Genomic DNA, 23,232 nt, shown 5'->3' on the forward strand with positions numbered 1-23,232 from the left:
GGGACACTGATTTTGATTATTTCAAACATTACAGTTGGAGAGAAAATAAAATCACACAGTGAATCAATATATTCACAACAACACATTAAACAACATACTGACTGTTTATTTTGAAAAACAAAATACTGCCTTGTTAGTATTTCGTCTCATTTTACAAACTGCGGCCATAATTTTGGTAGTTTTGCCTAAAAGTGTTAATTGTAATAATTCTAATTCTAGCAAAGTAATACATATATGAGTAATATTCTAGCCAACTGAAATATCTGTTTTATGAATGTCTTCAAAATATATAAATTAATACATTATTTAATGAATGTAATGAATTAATAATTTTAAGTTAATAATTCCGGTCATACGTATAAGATGCAATGCTATAGCTCTTTAAATTCTTAATTCTAGAGAATAATAAATTATCTATAAATTCTTTCTTCATTTCTATAACGGAAGTACCGCCCTTCTGCTTCCGCCGCATTCACAACATCCAAGATGTCTGCAGCCATATCTTCCCTCGTTTCATACGGCAGTGATTCCGATTCAGAAAATGAGTCTGAATCTAATACAAGTGTTGAAAAAGTGAACCCAGTCGATCCGGATGCTACGGCTCACCTTAAACCGTTGCAGTCGGAGAGCAGTATGTCTCTGGCTGTTTTAAATTCTGCCCCTGAGGTCGCTGTCAAGGTAAGCTAAGCTAAGCAGCTAACATTAACCTCACTTTATAATTAGATTATTGGGAGTAACTCTGGCTTACTTACTTGTTATGCTCATAATAATAAAGGTTATTCAAATTACTGTGGAAAGGTGGTGTTGAAATTAGAAGTTATTTATTCTCTAAAATTACAGATTTGTTCTAGTAGTACTAAGCGGGAAAGATTCCGCTAAGTGTGTTGTAATCTTTGCGGAAATTTTATGTAAGTCGGAGAATTACTCCTGAGCTAATTCTAAAAAAATACACACTGATTGATCTCTGTGTAACTTAAGGTCCAACTACATGTATCTTACACTGTACTAGTTAAATCTCACGTGTGATTGTGTTAAACAAAACATGCGAATTACCAACCTAGAGCATGTCTCATTTATCAAGAAGCTCGTTTGCTCATTGTTCGAATCCCGATTTTAGGAGGCTGTTGAGACGGGCATACACCTGGACCCTGCTCTGAAAGAAGTCACTTATAACCCAACATATGAAACCATGTTTGCACCCGAGGTAAGTCTATTTGTGTGCTGGGTTACACATATAGTTAGTTAACTGATAATATAACATGAGTGGCATTTGATTACTTTGTTATGCAGTTGTGTGAAATACATATATTTAATTATTTTTAAACGGCACTAAATGATAAAGGTGATACATATATGAGCAACATCACAGAGAAATTAGAAAGTTATTTCAATTATTCATCCTTAAAAGACATTTCATCAGCTGACATAATATTCTAATATGGAAAAGGTAAATTAGTCTTGCCCTTAGAATGTATTATTGTCAGAAATAACTTTAAAAAAATAGTTTGCTGAAAGCCTTGACCATCTTATGTGCAGAATCACTTCAATGCAAGATTTTCGTCTGATTCCTGCCTGTTTCAAAACCCCCTGCAACATTTCAGTTGCACTGCAACCCAAACTAGTAACATGAAAGTGTACTTACTTTTTATAGGGTAGGTTTTGCAGAAGATTTGCCAGAATTTGTCAGTATCAGAATAAAATCATATAAGAAGGTAAACAAATAAATTATTGTTTACCTTCTTATACAATTATTATAGTTATTTTGTTTCAGATTGTGACCAGATGGGAGTGATTTTTAAGTTTATGAATCAGAATATTTACTGCTGTTAATGGTTATTAATGTTAAATTATTCATGATTGTTGTAATACCACTGCTGTGTCCCTAACCTGAGTATTTTATGTTATTCATTGATTTTTTTTTGTAAAACAGATAATTAAGGCTTCTTAATTGCTCCTGCAGCCTATCAGTCTAACTGCTGGTACATTGATCACTGTGTCAGTTGTTATTGATGTTGTGGGGTTTTTTTGTTTTTGTTTTTTTAAGATCTACATGTATGAGAGGGCTTGTGCAAAAATAAATTAGTTTTTTATGAGGAGCCACAGAAGTTTATCTGTAGCATTGCTAATGATTTTATATTTTTTTTCTTCATAGTTTGGCCCAACGAACCCTTTTAAAAGCCAGCAGATGGCTGCCCCCAGGAACATGTTATCTGGCTATGCAGAACCTGCTCACGTCAATGATTTTATGTTTGAACAGCAAAGGAGGACTTTCTCCTCATATGGTAAGCCTAGTGATTTGGGTTTGGATGATGCAGTGTATTGATGCTGTTTAAATTTTAATGACTTTACAATTCTCCCTTCTTTGCTTAAAGGTTATGCTTTAGATCCATCTGTTGATACACATGAATCATCCTCTAATACCTACATTGGTGCAGTGGAAGAAGCTGAGAAACATAAAGGTAAACATTATTTATATTCAATATGTTTGAGTGTTAAGATCTACTGATATGTTCAAAAAGCTTTTCAGTTATTTAGTTTAGGGGAAGTTTGTGATTCTAGTACCATATGGCTTCTCCTACAGGTCTGACTGTGTTTGAGAGCGGTTTGAAGAAGTCACAGAAGAGGAAAAAGGTCAAAGGTGGAGATGCAGGAGAAATTGACAATTACCTTGGACCATGGGCAAAATATGCAGATGAGAAAGATGTGGCCAAACCAACAGAGGTAATTTTGACTGCTTCTCCATGTGATTAATCTACTTGTTATCCTGAAAGGCATTTTTTTAAATACTTTATTTACATTCCTATATTTTGTCATGATGCAGTTAACGTCCTCTAAAGACAATTTTTTTTAAAACTCCCATAGTACAGGTGATGCAGTGGAACATATTTTGTTTAAGTTATGTGGTTGTGTACTAGACTTTAATAGATGACATGCACAGTTGGCCAAATACTGATTATTACTCACATTTCGTTTTTACATCTTAGATGAAATCCATTTCAGTTTGCTGTATTTGTTTTAATAATTTTAAAAAAGGCAGTAAGTGTGAAGTAATCCCCTGGTTGTGATTATTGTTATTGTACAGGATGAGCAGAAAGAGCTGGATGAAATTACAGCCAAGAGGCAGAAGAAGGGAAGGAATGAGGAAGATGCTCCTTCAGAAGAGAAAACTATTCTCCATGGTACTGACTTTTTTGCAAATTTTGATTGGCTGTGGCGATTAGAGACATGATTGAAAATGTAGCCTAATTATTTATTTATTTTTGAAATTATATTTTGTGCTGTTATAAACAGCATACAGAAACAACAGGTCATAAATGTCTTGATGCATGTTCAATCATCCAGGTAAGTAAATCCCAAAAGGTTGATTCTGTTCATCTGGACATAACGTTTTCAGTGGGAGAAACATTTCACCACTCATCCAAGTGACTTCTTCAGTCTCAGCTGACTGCAGGTTTCCCCAACCTTATAAACAATACATTTGCACAATGACTGAAACAAGCCCACTGACTGGACCTCATACCACAGGCTTTACCCACGGGAATCTACACCAAGTCTGTATGGTTTACTGAAGGGTGTACCTTTAAGACCATTTGTCTGTAGGAACAACTCAGTCACCTATAACGTCTCAAAGTTTTTGTGATTCCTTATATGTCAGGAGTATCAGAACAGTTGACAGGTATTTTTTCTAAACACCGCATCTCTGTGGCTTTTAAACCATACACCGCGCTACAACAAAAATTGGTCCGCCCAAAGGATCAGGTCCCCCAACACAAACAGAGTAATGTAGTGTACGCTGTGAAGTGCTGGGAGAATTGCCATGATTTAGACATCAGGGAAACCAAACAACCTCTGGCTAAGCGGATGGCACAACACAGAAGAGCTACCTTGTCAGGCCACGACTCTGCAGTCTATTTACACCTACAGGCCAGTGGACACTCTTTCAATGATGAGGATGTACACATCCTGGACAGGGAGGAATGCTGCTTTGAGCACAGAGTCAAGGAGACCATTTACGTGAAAAGGGAAAGACCATCTCTGAATCGAGGAGGGGGGCCTAAGGGTACATCTGTCACCATCTTACAATGCTGTGATTGCAGCCATTCCCCAACTCTCTGTGAATGGTACTAATGGCCATTGATCAGCGGTCTTTGATCAATGATCAATGGGCTTTGATCAGTGGTTGTTGATCAATGGTCATGACAATTTGCATATTAATGATCAATGAACTGACCTCACAGCCCATTGTTGCTTCAGTGGTGCTAGTTTCAGTCATTATGCAAATGTACTGTTTATAAGACTGGGGAAACCTGCAGTCAGCTGAGAGTGAAGAAGTCGCTTGGATGAGTGACGAAACGTTTCTCCCACTGAAAACGCTACGTCCAGATGAATAGAATCAACCTTTTTGGGAACAGATCGTAAACATATTTCACAAAGTTTACTCATTTCTGTTCTCCAGTACGTAATATGTCAGGTAGTGTTCCTTTGTCCGGCATAGATCCAAGTACTGCAGGATTCTTTTACATCACATTCTGTCTGTTTCTTTTGTTCTCTCCCACAGTTAAAGACATGTATGATTACCAGGGCAGGTCCTACCTTCATGTCCCACAGGATGTGGGCATCAATCTGCGTTCTGTGGATACTCCAGACAAATGTTACCTGCCAAAGAAACAGATTCATGTCTGGTCTGGACACACCAAGGTCAGTTTGAGGCGGAGGAAAAAAGTTCTAAATGTATTTGTTTTAATGATTTTGAGAGCAGTGAAACATGGGCATTTGTGTATACATATTTCATTATCCAATCTTTGTAAAAATGTCTGAGAAAATCCATAAAAACCTCCTAGGTATTTCTGAGCACTGATAACACAGGCATCTACCAGCTGCTTCGTGCCGACATATCTGAGATTATTTTGTTTGATTCAAAACGATGTCTTTATGATTCACATATAAAGGCAAACACTGGGTTATTCCAAGAAAGATCTGATTCAAGTGTCTGATCTGCCAGTGCGCTTCAGGGAGAGGAAATCACTCAAGTTTTAAATTGGCTCCTTTCTGCTTTGTGCAGGAAGTTACAGACTTCAGAGTCTAATTTGAATACAAAGAAGTTTGAAAAGGATAATAAGTGTGTGGAAATGCTGATGTTGAGATAATAGTTGGAGAGTGGCTCATGTGGTGTCACCAAAGTTTTGTGACACTTTGAAACTTCGGTATGTTGCAGAAAATTATGGATATTTTCCATAACTATTACAGAATTAAGATGATAATAAGAGTCTGCACATGCTGTCCTGCATGCATTATCGCTTTGGCCGGTGTGTCCAACTTAAAAATCTTTGGATAGCAATAGCGTGGCCATGGCTTTGTGATTTCAAGTCACATTTATATGATATACATTGAAGTATTTTCCTGCTTCAGCCAAGAGTAAAAAAGACAAAAAAGAAAAAAAAAACAGAAAAAGACCCCCAGAAAACATACCCATGAGGAGATTGGCAGATAAGCGCAATATCAAAATTTGCAAAACAGCTTGCTTTTACTGTAAATCAGCCATAAGCTGTAACAGTGACTGGCATACTCAAAATAAAGAGTCTTGGTTAAATATAAATTTCTCATCCCGTTTATGCTCTAGGGTGTCAGCGCAATCCGATTGTTTCCAAACTCTGGTCATCTGCTGCTCTCCTGCTCCATGGACTGCAAGATCAAGGTAAATAAGCTAATAAGGTTTCTGGAGAAAAGGGGGGTGGGGGTGTATACACATTTATCTAACATGTGATCTTTATGATTGTGTAATAATCTCTGTGGCAATAACCTGTTACCCCGTATTTTAAATACGACAAAGTATAAATCCCTTTTTTTTTTTCTTCTCTTTTGTAACTGTGTTCTCTTGTCTTCACAGCTGTGGGAGGTGTATGGTGAAAGGAGGTGTCTTCGAACTTTTATTGGTAAGTATGCAAAATGCTCATCCTACATCATCTATCAAAATGATGTGGTACATGATAAGTGTTGGTATCGGTTAATAAGTTGCTGTATAAAATTGAATTGTGTAATTTATCCAAGTAAATCCTTTTATAAATAATAATGTATCATCAGCAAAGATGCTGAGATTAAAATATGGTCAAGGTATGAAGTGCACTCAGCCTTTTGGGAAATACAAAGCAGTGACACATTGTGAGCTCAGCATTACTGGAGGGCTAATGACATGTCTGCTGACCACTGACAGAGCACAGGGGGATTTGGGATTTTTTATTTATTTTTTTAATATACAGATATATGCATATTTGGGGTCTGGGGGCAGGTTAGGCTAATGCATGCAGGACTCTCTTACACTCTTTCCAGAGACGGCACGCTGTCAGAATAGAGATTGTTTGCAGCTGTGGTTCTGCTTGTCAGCTCCTTCACTGAATATGCATAATTCAGCAGCTCAGAGGCCGGGGGGAATGAGGGGCAAGGGAGGGCACAAGACACGAGAAGATACAGAAGGAGAGAACACAGTTTAGGAGTGAATAAACTGACAGAGATTGACTAGCTTAGAAAGTAGTGAGTAGGAGAAGCAGCAGACCTAAATATGAGTGTGTTAGAGGTATTGGCTATGCCTTGTGGACAGAACCCTCACACTGATCATATGATATTCATATTTTCTCCAACAGCTTAAAGAAATATTTCTGGGTTGTTTTTTTTTTTTTTTTTGTTTGTTTGTTTTTAATTTTGTAGAGGCATTTGCACGTAGTTGTTTATAAGGTGATGTTGTTTGTCATGTCTACCAAACTAAGCAGCGATCAGCACTTGCTTGATTGTGTGCGCCCTGTTTTCAGTAGTTTTAATCGCAGTAGCATGTCCGTGTGGTCTTGCATGCGCACACATCATCATGGCTTTCCACCGCTGCGGCGTTGCCTTTGGTCTGCCAGTACACCGGGTTAGAGCAAGCAAGTACTTGGCCTTAGTGGGCTCCGTTATTGCTGTGAAAACAGTACAGCCCTGCTTAAAGACTTTTTCAATGTGGTAGGCATTTTTCTTGCATGAGGCCCACAGGGACCTCTCATCACCTCCACTGTATGAGGGGAAAAACCCAAAGGGTTACATAGACTGATATTAGGAGACAATAAGAAGGTGTGTTTTTTTTCACCACCCTGTTTTACCAGGCTCATTTAAGGATTCCATTTCCTTCATTTTCCCAGATTCCACTTCATCTTCCTTAATTCATCTCCCTTTCTTTATTCCTTTATTCAGTATCTTTTATTCCCCTTAACCAAATTTCATATTTCTCAAATGATTTTGGTTTCAAAGGAGGACAGCTGGGGGATTCTTGGTAACAAGATTGGGGTATGCAGGAAAATGAATTTTAGAGGATGTATTTATTTGTCTGTAATATATGTGTGGTCTTTGTCTGTGTATGTGTTAGGTCACAGCAAAGCAGTGCGAGACATTTGTTTCAACAACACCGGGACCCAGTTCCTCAGCGCTGCATATGACCGCTACATTAAACTGTGGGACTCTGAGACAGGTACGTGGGCCACTGACAGCAATACGTTCTTTATGTAGGCATACGGCTCCTTTTTCAGTGGGAGAAACATTTCGCCACTCATCCAAGTGACTTCTTCAGTCTCAGCTGACTGCAGGTTTCCCCAACCTTATAAACAGTACATTTGCACAATGACTGAAACGAGCCCACTGACTGGACCTCATACCACAGGCTTTACCCACGGGAATCTACGCCAAGTCTGTATGGTTTACTGAATAGTGTACCTTTAAGACCATTTGTGTTTAGGACCAACTCAGTCACATACATACGGCTCCTTTTTAAATCTTAAAGTTACCAAATCAATAAAACCTCAAAGAAATAATCATTTATATATTTCTCTATTTAATTATCTTGAAGATGACCCATTGAATAATTTAATTAACCACATATATTCCTAGATGATAAAATATTTTCTCTGCATGAAGTTTTTATTAATATAAACTTGTTTTCAGTCCAAGATTACCTGAACTTTGTCACTAATGCTAAAACCAATTAATCAACACAGAGATTGTAATAATTAATCATCTGATGTTTGTTTTTTTTTAAGCAAAATTACCAATACTGTAATCCAGGATTTGGGTTTCTTTTTTCTTTGGGTAATTTATATCGGATGATTTGAATTTTGGTCTGCTGGCTGGATAAACAGGGAGTTTTAAAGAAATAATAATGGATGGATTTTTCATTATTTCTAAAATGATTAACGAGAAAAATAATTTACAGGTTAACTGATTTAAAAATGGTTATACCTGGTTAACATAATAGATCAATTAGGATGAATGACATGTCTAACGCACCTTTATTGTGGAGGTGAAGTCTGCTAGTAAAACCAAATTTTAGTTGATCTGCTCGATCTGTGTCAGTCTGTGCTCCCTCTATAAGTTGGGCCCGTGGTTTCCCTTTAAAAAAAAAACCCACTTGGCTCATCCGTCACATTTTTACCCCTTTCAGCTCAAGAGAGCCGCTCCAGCAGAGGGCAGAAAAGCATTAAATCCCCCACTTGTTGATATCAGTGGAGGACACATCATCCAAATACTTCTCCTAAGAGTTGATTTGCTTCAGTTAGATTTGTCAAATGAAAAGCATTGCTTACTTTTTTTCCCCCTAGTTGTTGTGTTTTGTTTTTCTGGGGACCGTTTCTTCCTATACCATAGCAGCTACAGCAGTAATATTAAAAGCGTGCTATTTTAGCATACAAGTGCCTCTCGGTGTTTTCAGTCATTTCAATTTCCTGTTTCCTTGGTTGTAGCAGTAGTTGGAGCATCATCCCTGTGGTGATTCACCTTTACCAAATGAACACTAGGAAATTTTTTGTGTGTTACAGCTGAGTTGTCACCACCTGCAGGGATATGGAGCATACAGCATTGAAAGTTGTAGAGTGTGTCCTTAAATTTTAAAGCAACTTCAGTGTGCCTTTGTGAGGGAGCCAGTGTGGATTATTCTGGAGCTCTGACTTTCAATTTGCTTCCCACCACAGGCCAGTGTATCTCCCACTTCACCAACAGGAAGGTACCATACTGTGTGAAGTTCAATCCAGATGAGGACAAACAGAACCTTCTTGTGGCCGGCATGTCAGATAAGAAGATTGTTCAGGTAAAGCTGACCATTTCTTCCACTGCAAGAAAAGTCGATCATGTTGGCCAAGCAGGTTGCACACATGAATTTCTCTGTTTACTCCCTGTGCCCGCAGGACCGTGAAATATACTCCTGTCTCATCCTCCAGCGCTAGTGTGTGTAGTTGTGTGGGAGTTGTAAGAGGTTCAGTGGCTGACAGGACTAGAGCAACTCATTAATCACAAGAAGCATTAGGGTAAACAAGAGGCGAAGGAAAGAGAACAATATGTGATAAAAGTAGGAAATCTATAGTTACACTATCACGTTTTTAGAACGAGTCATCCGAACCTCTCAACATGCTGAAAGGACAGGATATATTTTTTATTTTCCACATTTCAGAGCCATGGATTTTTGGAAATCTCTAGAAAGACATTTTAATTCTCTGAGATTAGCTAATAGGGAAAAAAAGTTGAGTTGTAATTGTCAGTCACAATCTGGCACAATAATCAGGGTTAGCGTTAAATCATGCAGGTCCCCATTTCGGGTTATGAGAACAGATGGCTGCTCACCCCAAGGGTGGGGAAAAAAATGGAATTTGGTGTAAAAGCCATCCGAACAGACGAGCTTAATTTTATTTATTTATTTGTTTGCTGTCCCTGGAGGGGTTTCTGTGTGGTTTCCTTTTATGTTTTAATTTGTACATGCTGTTTTCTCTCAAAATATTAATTTTTAAGACTAAAGTCTGTTTGATTGCTAATCGCTGTGATTACATTAAGGCAATTTAAAAGGTTCATAACATCGGTACAGTTTATAGCTGCTCTCATAGGGAGTCTCCCACAGTGAGCCATATTCTCTGTTTCTGCAGTGCAATTGAGACGAGCTGTATTTATTTTGGTAATCAGCACTCCACACGAATATAGCAAGGCGCAGTGGAACAAGTGTTGGAGGGATTGTGAATTAATTTTAATACTCCACTTTTTGACTCGTGGGATACATTTGTTTACCTCCCTTCTGTTTGCTGTGCTGTCTGTGCCTCTTTGTGTCTCTAAAAGTGGGACATCAGGACAGGTGAGGTGGTTCAGGAGTACGATCGTCACCTGGGCGCCGTCAACACCATCACCTTTGTTGACGAGAACCGTCGGTTTGTCAGCACATCAGACGACAAGAGTCTTCGAGTTTGGGAGTGGTAAGTACCGAGTGCAGCCTGAACTGCTTATGCCATAGTTGAAACTTGAGAGTGCTATGCTGTAGTTGTTGCTGCTGTTCTTCCAAGCAAGTCATGTAATCCTCCTCCCTAATGCTCTGTGTTTAATAACAGAAGACTGTAGCTGATATTGGCTTGGAGAAATCAATCAACAATATGAATGTAAAGCAAGAAGGAAGTGAACCAGTGTGGACTATAATTAAAAAACGAAACAATCACGAGTTACAGACAGCTGGGTATTCAGTGTAATTTTGAGCTGTGCAAGTATTAGCTCTGGATTTTATTTTTTAACTTTGTTATAGGCTTGTTAAGATGCACCTTGGGCACATCAAGTGCTTTTATATATTATTGTTCTTCCGTAATAAGCAGCCCAGGAGCAGACACGGGGGATACAGATTATAGTGTTTTACGTGATTCCTAGTATATATGAGTGTAACTAACTAATAACTAAAACTATGTGAATGAAATGATTTGTAATGTGTATGTGCTGGGATGACTGGAAGGTTTAAATCCCACTTTTGGGAATGCTGAAAGAAAACACAAACATGAATTTTAATGACAAAATTAAAAATGTCCATATCCCGCTATTTGTAATTGTTTGGACAATCAAAAGACCACCGGGAAGGGCTTGTACACTGGCTGGGGTGTCCTGTCATGGTAAACAAACTCAGCTATTTGCTGTTTATAGATAATAAATATTTAAAAACCACCAGATAAACAAAGCTTTCCATGGAATGCTTCAAGGGGAGGTTTTGTATCAAGGGCAGCCATTTGTGTTTAGTTTGGTTTATTTGTCAAAACTTCCTCATGAGCATGTGAGATGGATTATCTGCTTAAAAAAGTTTTTTGCACACTTTAAGTCAATGTGAAAGACAGAATTAAAGATAAACACAACAACAACAAGCTAAAGAATTAAATCCTAAGAGTCTGCTTTGGGCTCTTAGAAAGAGAGGCTCCCATGAGCTTTTTTTTAGTGCAGCGTGGGAGTAAGGGGGCAAGTGGTATGTCAGGCCAAAAAGTGACTTGACAGTCCCGCTTTCTCCCACGGATACCACCTGGCTCTAGTCCCCCTGCCCCACTCTCCCTGTGAGAGCTGCATTAGGCTGAATTTACAAGAATAGTCTCATGTTGCAAGAATAGAAGCGGCGTCTAGCAGAGAGGGGCATGTTGAGAGCACGCAGACTGTGAGGCAGCAAATCCACAAGCCATTCACGTCATAGTGAAAACGCCTACACGCAATTTAAATTCTGTCCACGTTCTCACACATAGTGTTCCCAGGGTGACTACTTTATCTATAGCAGAGGTTTGTCATCAGGAGAGTCTGTGAATGCTTTCCAAGAGGATTACAATTGATTCAAAATGTACCAAACTGCACCAACAAGGGGAATTAACTCTTGATCATAAAGACATCATGTAGAGAGCGATGAAGCCCACAGGGACACTTGGAATGATGATAAAATGAGAGGGAAAAGGATAGCGGGAGATAAGTGATGGAGACTGTGGAAGCATATTGTAGGAATCACTCAGGATGGTCAAAGAACTGCTACAGCCTCCCCAGAACTTGATTTCATAAAAAGCCTGCTTTTTTTTTTTTTAGAAGCGATCAATTTATCTCAGCTTAATAAAACTCCCAAATCGGAATGTTCTTAGAATAATTTGAAAAGGAAACAAAATAATTAAATCTGTCAGTACTTGTTTTGTGAAACCCTCCAAATCATCCTTCGTTTCAAATTAGCACATGTAATGAGGTAAATTATATTATAGAAATCTTAATTTCATACCCACTGAAGGTAGTGTGTCTAAAAACAAAGTGTGGCTTCTTATTTATGGAGTTTAGTTTGGCTTGACTGCAGATTCTGGCTTGAACAAACACAGAAGCTCCTTAATCTCTGACCGTGTGACGGTCATGCAGCCTCAGCTGTCACTTGTCACAGAAAGAAACAAGGACATGGTTTTAGTAAAGCTGATGGCAAGTTGAGTTTAGGACTTTGCTTTATTTTACAGCAAGTCTCTTAGGTCTCAGCAAATTGGCATGCTGTCATCCTGACAGACACACATACATGCACTGTACATTTGAATGATCTTCTTCAGACAAGTTAAGATCAAATAGCCAAGTTTCCTATTTCTCCCAAAGCAGAGAGACATAGCAGAGCATAAAAGAACAGCGAGGCCGGGTGAAGGAGCGAAGGAGGGTTTCATAAATAATTGGTGGCTGGTGCAGCATCAAAAGCATCTTTCACATTACTTGGGTTTATTTATTTACTGTAGCACTAATGGTGATGCAGCCTGTTTGTTTTTTTGTTTGTTTTTTTTCCTTCTTTACCCCCACCACAGCCCTTCTCTCTCTAGTAAATAAGCAGTTTTGAGCTGGCATAAGCACCTTCAATGTCAAACAAACAACAGCTCTGTCGATGTTTTCCTGTAGAGCTGTTATTGCTAAGGGCCTTCTCACGTTGTTCTCATCCACTGTTTAACCCATCTTCAAGTGTACTCAGTGTTTTTTGCCTTTTTCAGGGACATCCCTGTGGACTTTAAGTACATTGCTGAGCCCAGTATGCACTCCATGCCAGCTGTGACTCTCTCTCCCAATGGTAAGTAGACTAATCATGGCCAAACACTCATAAACACAGTCAAGGACAGGCGACTTGAGGGAGCATAAACCTGTATTACCACACTGAAGTAGAGTCACACCTTGTGAGATTTGCTATCGCTCAGGCAAGGTGGGAAATACAGATATTCTCAGTGCAGTAAGTTTGTTGTACGTGGAGTTTTCGACTTGCCATGAGATCCAGATTTTTTTAACAATACATGTCAGCTGTTTGTGTTTCCAGTTCTATGTTTAGCTCTGGCTGTTTAATCATCACAGATAATGCATTAACTGTTGGTTAACAGAAATATTTGGACACTTGAATGACTTAAACTGTGTACATTTGATGTCAAAACAAATGTTTAATATTTAAGCAATTTTGCCTTTTGGATACTGGAGCAGTAAGATTAGACAGGGAAGCAGGGAGAGGGAACAAGAGAAGACACACAGGGCCATGGGTCGGACTCGAACCTAGGACCTGTTGCCTGCTCCATCAGTGAGCTACACTGGCACCCAGTGCTATTTATTTTTAAGATGAACAGCTGTATGACTGTATACTGTCAGTTAGCATACAGTCGTGTGAAAAAGAGGGCTTTCATAGGACTCAGTGCAGCTGCTATGTTTATTTTAGAAACAAGTCTTTCTTCGGGCAGCCCTTCCAAGCAAGCCACACTTGTTCAGTCCCTCTTTCTAATGGCACTGTAATGTTTTCCACTTCTTCATTGTGGAATTATGGACTTCAAATCAATTTGGCCTTATAACCCTCCCAAACTGATGGGGAGCAAAAATTTGTTCTCTAAAGTGATTGTTGATGTCTTTCTCCACACGAGCAAAGCTTTTACTTCTTTGATAGTACAGATTTAGGTCAGGGTTGTAGGACTCCGTTATAAGCCTGTAATTTTTTGTAATTGCTGAATTTTACATTTCTTTTTGTGTAAAGTACCTTTACCATGCCTTCATGCAGTGCAGCCAGATTTCAGAGCAGTATCACTCTGTGAGATCCAAATATCCATTCATATGCTTACCCAATTACCGAGGTTATGGTACTCTTACCTGTACTGTAAATAAGCTGCAGCCATGAAATGTTATGTTGATTATACCTAGTTAACAAATTTTAGATTGCATAATAGGAGTGGGCAATAAAAGCCTCAAAATTATATCACAATTATATCAAGAAAATTTGTAATAATGTTATCGCTGTGGTCTCACTTCATAAGAGAATTTTTCTGAAAATTACTCAGGATTTTTTTTAACATTGTAACATTTTATCTGTGATTGCAGCCTGCAGGCAGTAGCATTTGTAGTGCAAACTAAATAAAGGGCATTTTTCATCTTTTTTTTTCCAAATGAGCTACAGCCATTGATGAAAGAATTTAGTAAATCTATTACTACATGGTGCCAGCAGCAGCATTATAGTGTAATAGGAGATACAACATGGATCAAGTATTACCACAAAAGAAGCCTAGGTAATATTTTCCCATGTGACTTTTTTTTTCTTTTTCTTGATCAAGATATTTGTTTTTATAATATAAAAGTGATCACATATAAACAAAAATGTGCTCTGATCACAGGATAAAAGAAAAAAGAAAAAGCATAACAGTCAGATCACACACCCAAAAGAAAAGAAAATGAATAATGAAAGCCACTTATTCATCACAGATCTTTTGCTTCTATATTTGACACAGAAAGCAGTTTAGTAGATCCTTTTTTTAAGCAGTGCATCTTTTTTTTCCCTCCCCAAGTTGTAAAAAGTATCTGATGTCACTAATACTATGTCCATACCATTCAGTTAATGAGTCCTGAACCTTCCTGCCACAAAAGGCTGTATTTGGGGTAACAATGAAACATTTTTTTTCCAATAAATGTAGAAAACCTCTTATAAATTGGACACGAGAAATTGGATAATTTGGGACATAACCAAAACACATGAGCATAAACATGTGCTCTAGCCCTCAGACATGCCTGGGCTTTTGTAGGGATGTAGACACATGATGACAAAATTTAACAGATGAAGCATAGCTTGTTAAAGCTGGGCTGTTAGTACAGGATTAACTTTGGCTGGTAGTCATTAGTTTCCAGGACTGTCCTTGGTTGAGCTGCTTCTCTCTACTGCTCCCAGTTTCACCCTGTGTGTCTGTTTGAATGTGTGTGTTCTGTGTGTAAAGCTCTTCCCCACACATGGAGCAGAACCTAGCAGAGGAGAATCTGCCCCCTACCCCAGTATATCACACTACCATTTTGTATCCATGGAAACATCTCCATTGTAATTTATGTAATATCTCTGTAGGCAACCTACAAAAGCCTTTTTTTGTCCTCATTTGTCCTTTTCCTTTCTACAATTTTTTTTCCCCCCAGTTTTTAATTTTTTCTCCCCTCATGTTCTCCTCGTTCTCCTTCTTCCTTTGGGCAATATTCGTATTTGTTCCAGCGTGGTTTGTTTATCTTTAGCATGTGAATAATGAATGAGCTCTCAGTGGGAGACCATTCAGTTTTCTCTCAAGCCTAAATGGCACCCAGCCCCACTTGGCACCATATATACAACAACCCCCCCCTCTCTCTGTTCTTCCCCATCTCTTTTTCATGTTGACTAAGCAGACAGAGCTCCAGTGCGCTGCTGAAATTGGTCAAGTTGTTTTCATTCTCCTGCACTTATTCTATTTGACATTTGCTGACAAGTTTTCTGGGGGTGGTGTAAAAAGAAGACACACATACCAACACTACATTTCTTTCTCAGATCGAATTAGTAATTTCCTCATGTACACTTTTAAGAAGTGCGGAGAATCGTATAATGCTTTGACACTAAAGCACTGCCTCTCACCATCGTGCAGTGATGTTGAAACTGTTGGATTGTCAGGGGCTGAAATGCTCTCTAAAGCAGATCTCAGCTGAGCAGCCACTGATGCAAAACCTCTTTTTATTTTTTCCCTAAATTGCCTCAATCTTTCCAATTCACTGATGGCAGAGTGATGAGTTCATGCCCTTTTCAGAGGGCTGTCCACTTGAATCCAAATTTCCAGTTTTGCTGTTTTGAAGAATTTTGGCCGTGAGGCAGTTTCTACCATTTACTGTGTACCTGCTGTTAGTTAATGTCCCTCCAGATCACAGTTTTTGCACTGTCAGGTTTAGCGCATGCTAGCAGTGGAAGATATCATCAAAATACCACACTGAAGATCTGAGGGGCTGCTTGTTAAACACTTGGCTGTACAGAATCATGCAAATAATAAATTTAAAAGGTTTTGGGACAGCTTTTAAAGTTTATATGCATTTGAATTTGAACTCAAACATCACCTTGAAATTTCACCGTGCATATCCAAAACTTTGAACGCTATTATGTAGAATGTGTTTGTTTTGCAAGAAATGTGTATTGTGTTATCAAGGGCAAAAGAAAGTGCTTTGCAGCATAGTTGGCTAATGGTTTATTGTTTTGTTTTGTTTTTTAGGTAAATGGCTCGCCTGTCAGTCCATGGACAACCAGATTTTGATCTTTGGAGCCCAAAACCGCTTCAGACTAAACAAAAAGAAAGTCTTCAAGGGTCACATGGTAGCTGGCTATGCATGCCAAGTGGACTTCTCTCCAGACATGAGGTAAGCCTTCACAATGTCACTCTGAAGGGCAGTTTTATTCTAACAGAAACCACAAAGTAGAGATGCTTAAAGCTTTAGAATATTCCACTAGTAAATACTAAACAGTACTTATGAATAAAAATTTGCTATTAGTGTAATGGGTGAATTAAAAACTGGGTCCAAATGCACCATTATGCAGATGATCAGTACATTGAGATACCTTTGCTTGTATTCTGTAAGCTGTTTCTCATCCTGAGCTTTAAAATGCATCCAGGTAATGAAGCACTCTTGGCAAAAAAACCATACAGCCATCACTAGGAGAGCTCACAGGACATCTTCCTATTTTTACACAAAACACCCATTAAGACCCTTTTTTGTCCCTCTTCTCACCCACCACCCACGACTATGAGCAGGTGCCCTCACTTCCTTTCAGTATCCATGGCAACATTGCAACCCCTGCCTAGACTAAATACCAAAAATTCCAACTCCCACCTTTTGGCTGCTGAAGTGAAGACAGAAGTGATTTTTTTTTTTTAAATTTAATTTATTTTTATTATTATTATTTTTATTTTTAACCATGTGCTAATTATGAAACATGTTTCTTTCTACCAGTTATGTGGTGTCAGGAGATGCAGATGGAAAGCTGAACATCTGGGACTGGAAAACCACCAAGCTTTATCACAGGATCAAGGCTCATGACAAGGTGTGCATCAGCGCCCTGTGGCATCCACATGAAACCTCCAAGGTCATCACCTGTGGCTGGGATGGACAGATAAAACTCTGGGATTAGATCTGTCCCTGAGGAGGGGTTTCTGGAAATAATGGACATGACCTGACTGGTTCAATAAAAAGGAGGAGGCCAATTTTCTCATGGTCTGGAACTGTTTTTGAGTCAAAGCCAAAGGACTGGTATCCAGTCTGATTGTACAGCTGTATTTTTTTTACCCTGTGAAAGATCAAAATACTTAGTCATGTAATATCTGTACAAACAAGAACTTTCAAAGGATTGTTATTACTGCAGAAGAAGTATTACAGGGGGTACCTTGTTATTTTTAATGGTTTTTTTTCTTCTTTTTTTGTTACTGTATTTTCCAATGTTCTGGCAGTATACCTTTCATATTCGTGATAAAAAATATTCTTTGTTTTCAGCTGTATGGCCATCTCTTTGTGGAAATAAACAACCTAAAGTTCACCTTTTTAAAAAACGAAGCCCTCCTTCTTTTGGGGAAACCCCCCCCCCCCCAAAGTGTTTATTCTTTAAAATCAAAATCATGAGGAGAAATTTGGTTCATCATCAAAAAGTTTGGTAAATTTCAATAACTGAATAATGTGGTTATTTTAAAGTGCTACTTTTCCTGATTGTTGGCAGTGTTGCGGTGCTGAACAGACAAACGCCAGCTGAACACGAGAAAGCCGGTGGAGGAAAGGAACTGATGGTGTAAAATTCTTATGTGTGAATTGTTGGGGGGGGGTTTCTATTATAATTCCAGAAACTGTGGAATTACAGTTGTTTTTCTCTTACTTGCACACATATCCACATTTAAATATCCAACAAGCAAACTCTGTACAAGTGTAGAGTCCCATTTATCACATTGTCATGCTGTGATGATGCATGGAAACTACTTCTTCAGGAGCAGATCCCGCCTCCTTAAAATATTCACTCACTGTCAGTGACCCTGTAACACTGTATCCACTTCCTTGAATTCATAATTTAGCTCGTGAGCTGCGTGGTCTCTGGACTTCTGCTGTCTACTATCGGGTAGGACTGCCTGGCTTTGGGCCAGGCTTAGATAGGACCTTGATGATTGTGACGGTGACTCAGAAGCTTTCCTGCAGCCAATAATACAGCCACTATGAGGTAGAACACAGAGCCTCTGGAGATAATTATGCTGCTCCTTTACTTGGCTTAGGTCATCACAGGCCAGCAGAGGATGAGCAGGAGGATAAGTAGGAGCAGAGATTTTTACTTTTTTTCAACGGTCAGGCCAGATAAGAGCAGTGTATTTGAAGAGAGCTGTGCCCTAGAAAGTCCATGTTGCACATTCAGATTTCCAGTTATCAGCGATGGTAAAAAGTTATTTTTGAGTTCCATCTGGTTTCCCTAAAGGCCTCCACTGAGTATTCACCCAGCTCAAGGTGTAAGCACTGCTGGCATTAAGCACATTCTTCTGTAGAAAAACGTGAGGTTTGGCAGGATCGCTGTGGACGTGGAAGAGGTGGAAGCCGGAGCGTTCAAGCTCCTTCAGCAGGCTGTACCAGTACCGCACCACAGATGGCTCATCGCCACCCACCTCAAAGCCTGCCCAGTGCAGGTGAAGCTCCAGCAGCAGCTGTCCCACTGAGTCCAGGACTCCTTCGAGGATCAAATTTTCCAAAATCTTCCATTCTGCACTCTCCATGTCTGCCTTCAGTACATCCACCTGAAACAGAACCGGAAAAACTTCAGATTTAAATGCGTCTTGTTTAGGTAATAAATGACACCAAGCTGCATGGAGTTCTTACATGCAAAAGCTATTAAAAGATGAAAAGTGAAGCTTGATTTTGTTCTGCGCCGGTGATCTTGATGATGGATTGAGTGAAAGAGCAGCCTGACAAGACTTGCTGTGATAGAGCAGGGAGGAAATGCTTCAGAAGATGAATGTTAATAGCACCCTTAGGTCATATTCATGTAAGGACATTCATGCATGCTCAAAGTTTTATGCATATCCTCAGGACACTGGGCTTCCTCTCAGGTTTAGTATAGCAGATTGTCTTTCAGGCTCACCAGTATCTCATAATTTTCTCAGGAAGTGCATCATGTAGCCATAGTCAATAATGCATTAACCAAATGAAACATCAGGGATTAGTGCATTAAAGAGCCTTTTCTACAAAAAACCCCCAAAACAAATAGGCTGATTACATTTCTTGAGCTAAACTTTAAGTGTCGGGTGGTATGGCAGCATATATATTAAACAAGCTCCTCTCCAATTGATGCATTTGCAACACCACACAATATCCCCAGACCTCATTAGTGTAACTAAACGGGATTCAAAAACAACTATCTGTGGCAAAATATCGTCCTCTGTCCTCCCCATCATTGTCCCTCACTCCCACAAGCAGAAACGTGTTTTTTTTTTAATTGGACAGAAATCCCATGATGGAAAATGATCAGACATCGCTGAAAATGAATGCTCATTTAACTTCTATCTGCTTATGTGTGTGTACATTGTATTGTGTTGTAAGCATTATAGCTGATTACACAGCTTCATTCTATCTGTTGTCATTTTTCTCTTCCGTGGACTTCCCAGAAATTGCCTTTTTGCCTTTGTGGTCCCATATCCATGTCTATGGGTGGAGCATGGGGGTTATTTCTGTTCAAATATTCTGATTTCCTTTGGCTTCATGTTTAACTGCAGACAAGCAAGCGTTTTTATTTTCATGTCTTCCAGTGTGTACTCACTGAACTGGTCAACAGTCTAGCACAGGTCCAACACAGAGAGGCAGATAAACATTCACACTCACATTATGTCAATCCAGTTAACCAAACATGCACATTTTCAGACTGTGGGAGGAAGCCAGAGTACCTGGAGAAAAGCCACACTAGCACAGGGAAAACATTTAAACTAAGCAAAGAAATGCAGGCAGGTTCAAAAAAAGGAGGTCATGGGAGTGACAGACAACCATTATTTACATCTGTGAATTCACTCATGATAGTACGCTTATGGCCATATCACCACGAGCAATCCCGATCTGTTTGTATTTTATATTTTATTATATTTAACAATGTTAACTTTTATGTTTTAAGCTTCATTTGAATTTTAAACTGTGCCAGCAAATCAAAAATCATGCATTTCTGTGGCTGTCTTATAAAAATTCATTTAGAAGTCAGGATTAGATTTGAAACACACACACACACACACACACACACACACACAAGCACAAGGCAAAATTGACTCTGCAATAATGAAGCTGATCAGCCCCGGTGGATAGCCTCCATAGACAATTTTATGTCAAATGACTTTGCACGCTGTGAAATTCCTGCCCTCCCTAACAGAGATATTAATGTGAGACTGCTGTAAACGGTTTTAGCCAATGAGCAATGAGTTCCTCTGCTTCCAGTGAGTCATAATGTATGTGATTACTTCTGTACAGCAATCTCAGCATTAGGCATTGGAACACATTTTCATTTTAGAGAGGCTTTTGATAAAAAGTTGTCTGAGTCTGTGTAAACAAACAAGTTTGCTGATTTGAGAGCAGAACTGCAAAATGGGAGTTTACATTTGGGCTTGTTAATTGAATGGAAATGTATTTATTTGAGATAAATCCTAGCTTTTACCCAGACTTTATTTTTTCTTTTTATTGCACACAGAATACCTCAACTGACCAGCCAAACAGGACAGAAATCCTGACATTATTATTAGTATTGAGTGCTTTTATTGGTGACTATGCCACCAAAGAGCAGATCATACTTCCAAATATTAATTTTACTAGAATCTAAAAGGTTGGTGAAAACACTTCAACAGCTGCATTAACCTCTCTTTGGGCTATTTCTGCAACCTTTTAAAAAGCAAACAAAAATGCGTGAGTGTAACATTTTTTTCTCTAATTATTTCAGTGCAACGTTTAGGCACAAAAAGCACATTCTTAGTCCAAAGATTGTTAGATGTAAGTTTTTTCTGCTTAGGCTAATTAAATCCCGTATGGTAGCATCTCTGGGCAGTGTTACGCAATTACTGCCATGATCGATTGTCCAATCTGCAGCTCTTTTTCGCTAAATGAGATGTGACTTCCTGCTACTGACATTTGCACCCGCCGTGACAGTGTGTGCGCTGTGTCAGCTGGTCACTAGAGCTCTGTGAATGAGTCATCTGTGTGTGTTTCTTTTTTAACTAACGGAGATAAGAAGTGCCGCACAAATGCATATTTTGACCTTTCAGAGCGACTCCCGTCTCTTGATTGCTGCCTTTCCTGTCGCTGAGGATTGGAGAAGAAACAGTTCTCCTGCTGCTTGCTGCTTGCTCCTCCGGCACACTGTGTACTCACATTAAAACCTCATTACAAGAATGCATGTGTGGCTCTGCATTTAAAACAGGTGAGGTGTGTTATCTATAACGCAGCATGGTGTACAAACCCACCCACACATACTGTAAACACGCCAGCCCTTATTTGTTCATATCTTGTCACACACCGACATCTTCATATCCTTGCAAATACCTTCTATGATTTGCGTGTTTGCTTTTTACCTGCAGAAAAGGGTTTAACAACTCGAACCGCACAGCTTAAATCAGCTAAAGCAAAGCACCTGGTTTCTGTGCCAGGCATTCTGCTTCAGTCTAATTTAAATTTAGTCTATTTAAAACAAAAAACAATGATAAGCACAGCTAGCAGTCAATATATATTAACTGAAATGTTCACTTCGTTATAAGAGAGAGGTTTAGTGGAATAAACTTTAGAGTGTTAACAGCGGTGATGCAAAAAAAAAAGAAAAGATTTTGCCCTGGGGGGTGATACAGATGCTCTGCAAAGCTCACGCCAAGAAAAAAAAAAAGGATAACCTCTGTGTAAAACACACACTTTATCCTGAGGGTGGAGTGGGAGCCCAGATTTCATGAATCAGTTTGGTTTTCTTTGGGGTTTTTTATACACCAGTGAAATTAAAAGAAAACAAATAACAAACAGAAACTTGACATTCAAATTGTGTTCACAATAACTAAAAGCCACCCGCCCCCCCGACCCCCCTTTAACAGTTGGATTTAAATGCATCATGGGTGTTTACATCAGCTAGAACACATCTGCGTTTACACCTGCTTCTGTCACGTATCCAAGGTATCCAGATGCCCACTGTTGTTCAGATTTCATAAATATATCATAATCTGTTGCCAGTAAAACATCACATTTGTTCAGAAAACTCCAGAAAAGAAAAGAAAATGCAACATATATATAATCCTACTCATAATATCAGCAGGACCAAACCATATGTGAAGGGCAAAAGGGATAACATGAAACAGGGTCGCCGCACCCTGAAGTGATATATTTTCTTGTTATGTCCCTGTGGAGGACACATCAGCGAACATGACCGTTTACACTACACCCATATGTGACCACAGACACAGGCCTCAACCAAGTGTAAGCAGACTCTCAGGGAAAAGCATCTGGCTTATTGTATAGTATCATAAAGCACGCTGTACTGTAAAAGCTGTACTGCAGAGCAGCTATACTTCCAGCAACACTACACGTACAGAACAATTTCTACTGGGAACTTTCACATTTTTCAACAAAAGAGCCTTCAGCTGTACAAATGTTTCAACTTCACTGTGTCTTCACCGGCAGTTTTATTAATGAGTGCACTTTAGTCCCTCCTGTCCTTTGAACGTTTGTTGTCCGCAAGCTGAGAAGTACCTGATTCAGCTGCGTTTTGCTGGAAGCTGCATGCTGAACCCCGTTTCATATTTTTAGTTCATGCTGACTTACAGGTATGACACACATTCCTTGAACCAAGGTAGAAATTGGTTATATTCCTGTTTTGTGTGTGTGTGTATGTGCAGAATTAGTGGCACAACACAGCCATTTGCACTGTTAGCAGGTGCCTGTTGGCTTCTTTCAGCTGCTCCCTTACTTATGAGAAGTTGCCACAGATTTGGCAGGCAACGCTCTGAGGAATTTGTACCTCTTCCTGAACTCAAACCGAGGATACTGCACATGTTAGGCAAATGTGTAAAACACAATACTGTGGAATCACTCATATCTATGACTGCTCTAACTGGAAAAAAGAGGATAATCAGAAAAGGTGGCTGAGGGAAGTGACAATAATGGGGATAATGGCTTTTAAAAAACAAA

The 23,232-nt window shown here is 39.1% G+C and overlaps 2 protein-coding genes across 3 annotated transcripts in view; one reads left to right on the forward strand and one right to left on the reverse strand.

Annotated features, from left to right (window-relative positions):
• The first annotated feature begins 456 nt into the window (after window positions 1–456).
• On the forward strand, window positions 457–17,621 carry cdc40 (cell division cycle 40 homolog (S. cerevisiae)). Its single transcript, XM_031727628.2, has 15 exons — window positions 457–678; window positions 1,118–1,204; window positions 2,153–2,282; window positions 2,373–2,459; window positions 2,582–2,721; window positions 3,083–3,179; window positions 4,559–4,698; window positions 5,621–5,695; window positions 5,888–5,933; window positions 7,391–7,492; window positions 8,985–9,100; window positions 10,114–10,247; window positions 12,780–12,856; window positions 16,293–16,437; window positions 17,029–17,621. The coding sequence occupies exons 1-15, from the start codon at window positions 487–489 to the stop codon at window positions 17,204–17,206; spliced, it is 1,746 nt and encodes a 581-aa protein (XP_031583488.1). The 5' UTR covers window positions 457–486; the 3' UTR covers window positions 17,207–17,621.
• Window positions 17,269–23,232, reverse strand: part of mettl24 (methyltransferase like 24) — a 43,124-nt gene continuing 37,160 nt past the window's right edge. For both annotated transcript variants that reach the window (XM_031727630.2, XM_031727629.2), the window contains one exon: window positions 17,269–18,836. In XM_031727630.2, the coding sequence (XP_031583490.1) occupies window positions 18,492–18,836 (345 nt within the window). In that variant the 3' untranslated portion in view covers window positions 17,269–18,491. The remainder of the gene's footprint in view (window positions 18,837–23,232) is intronic.

Source organism: Oreochromis aureus, linkage group 15 (genome assembly GCF_013358895.1).
Source record: "Oreochromis aureus strain Israel breed Guangdong linkage group 15, ZZ_aureus, whole genome shotgun sequence".
Taxonomy (NCBI): domain Eukaryota; kingdom Metazoa; phylum Chordata; class Actinopteri; order Cichliformes; family Cichlidae; genus Oreochromis; species Oreochromis aureus.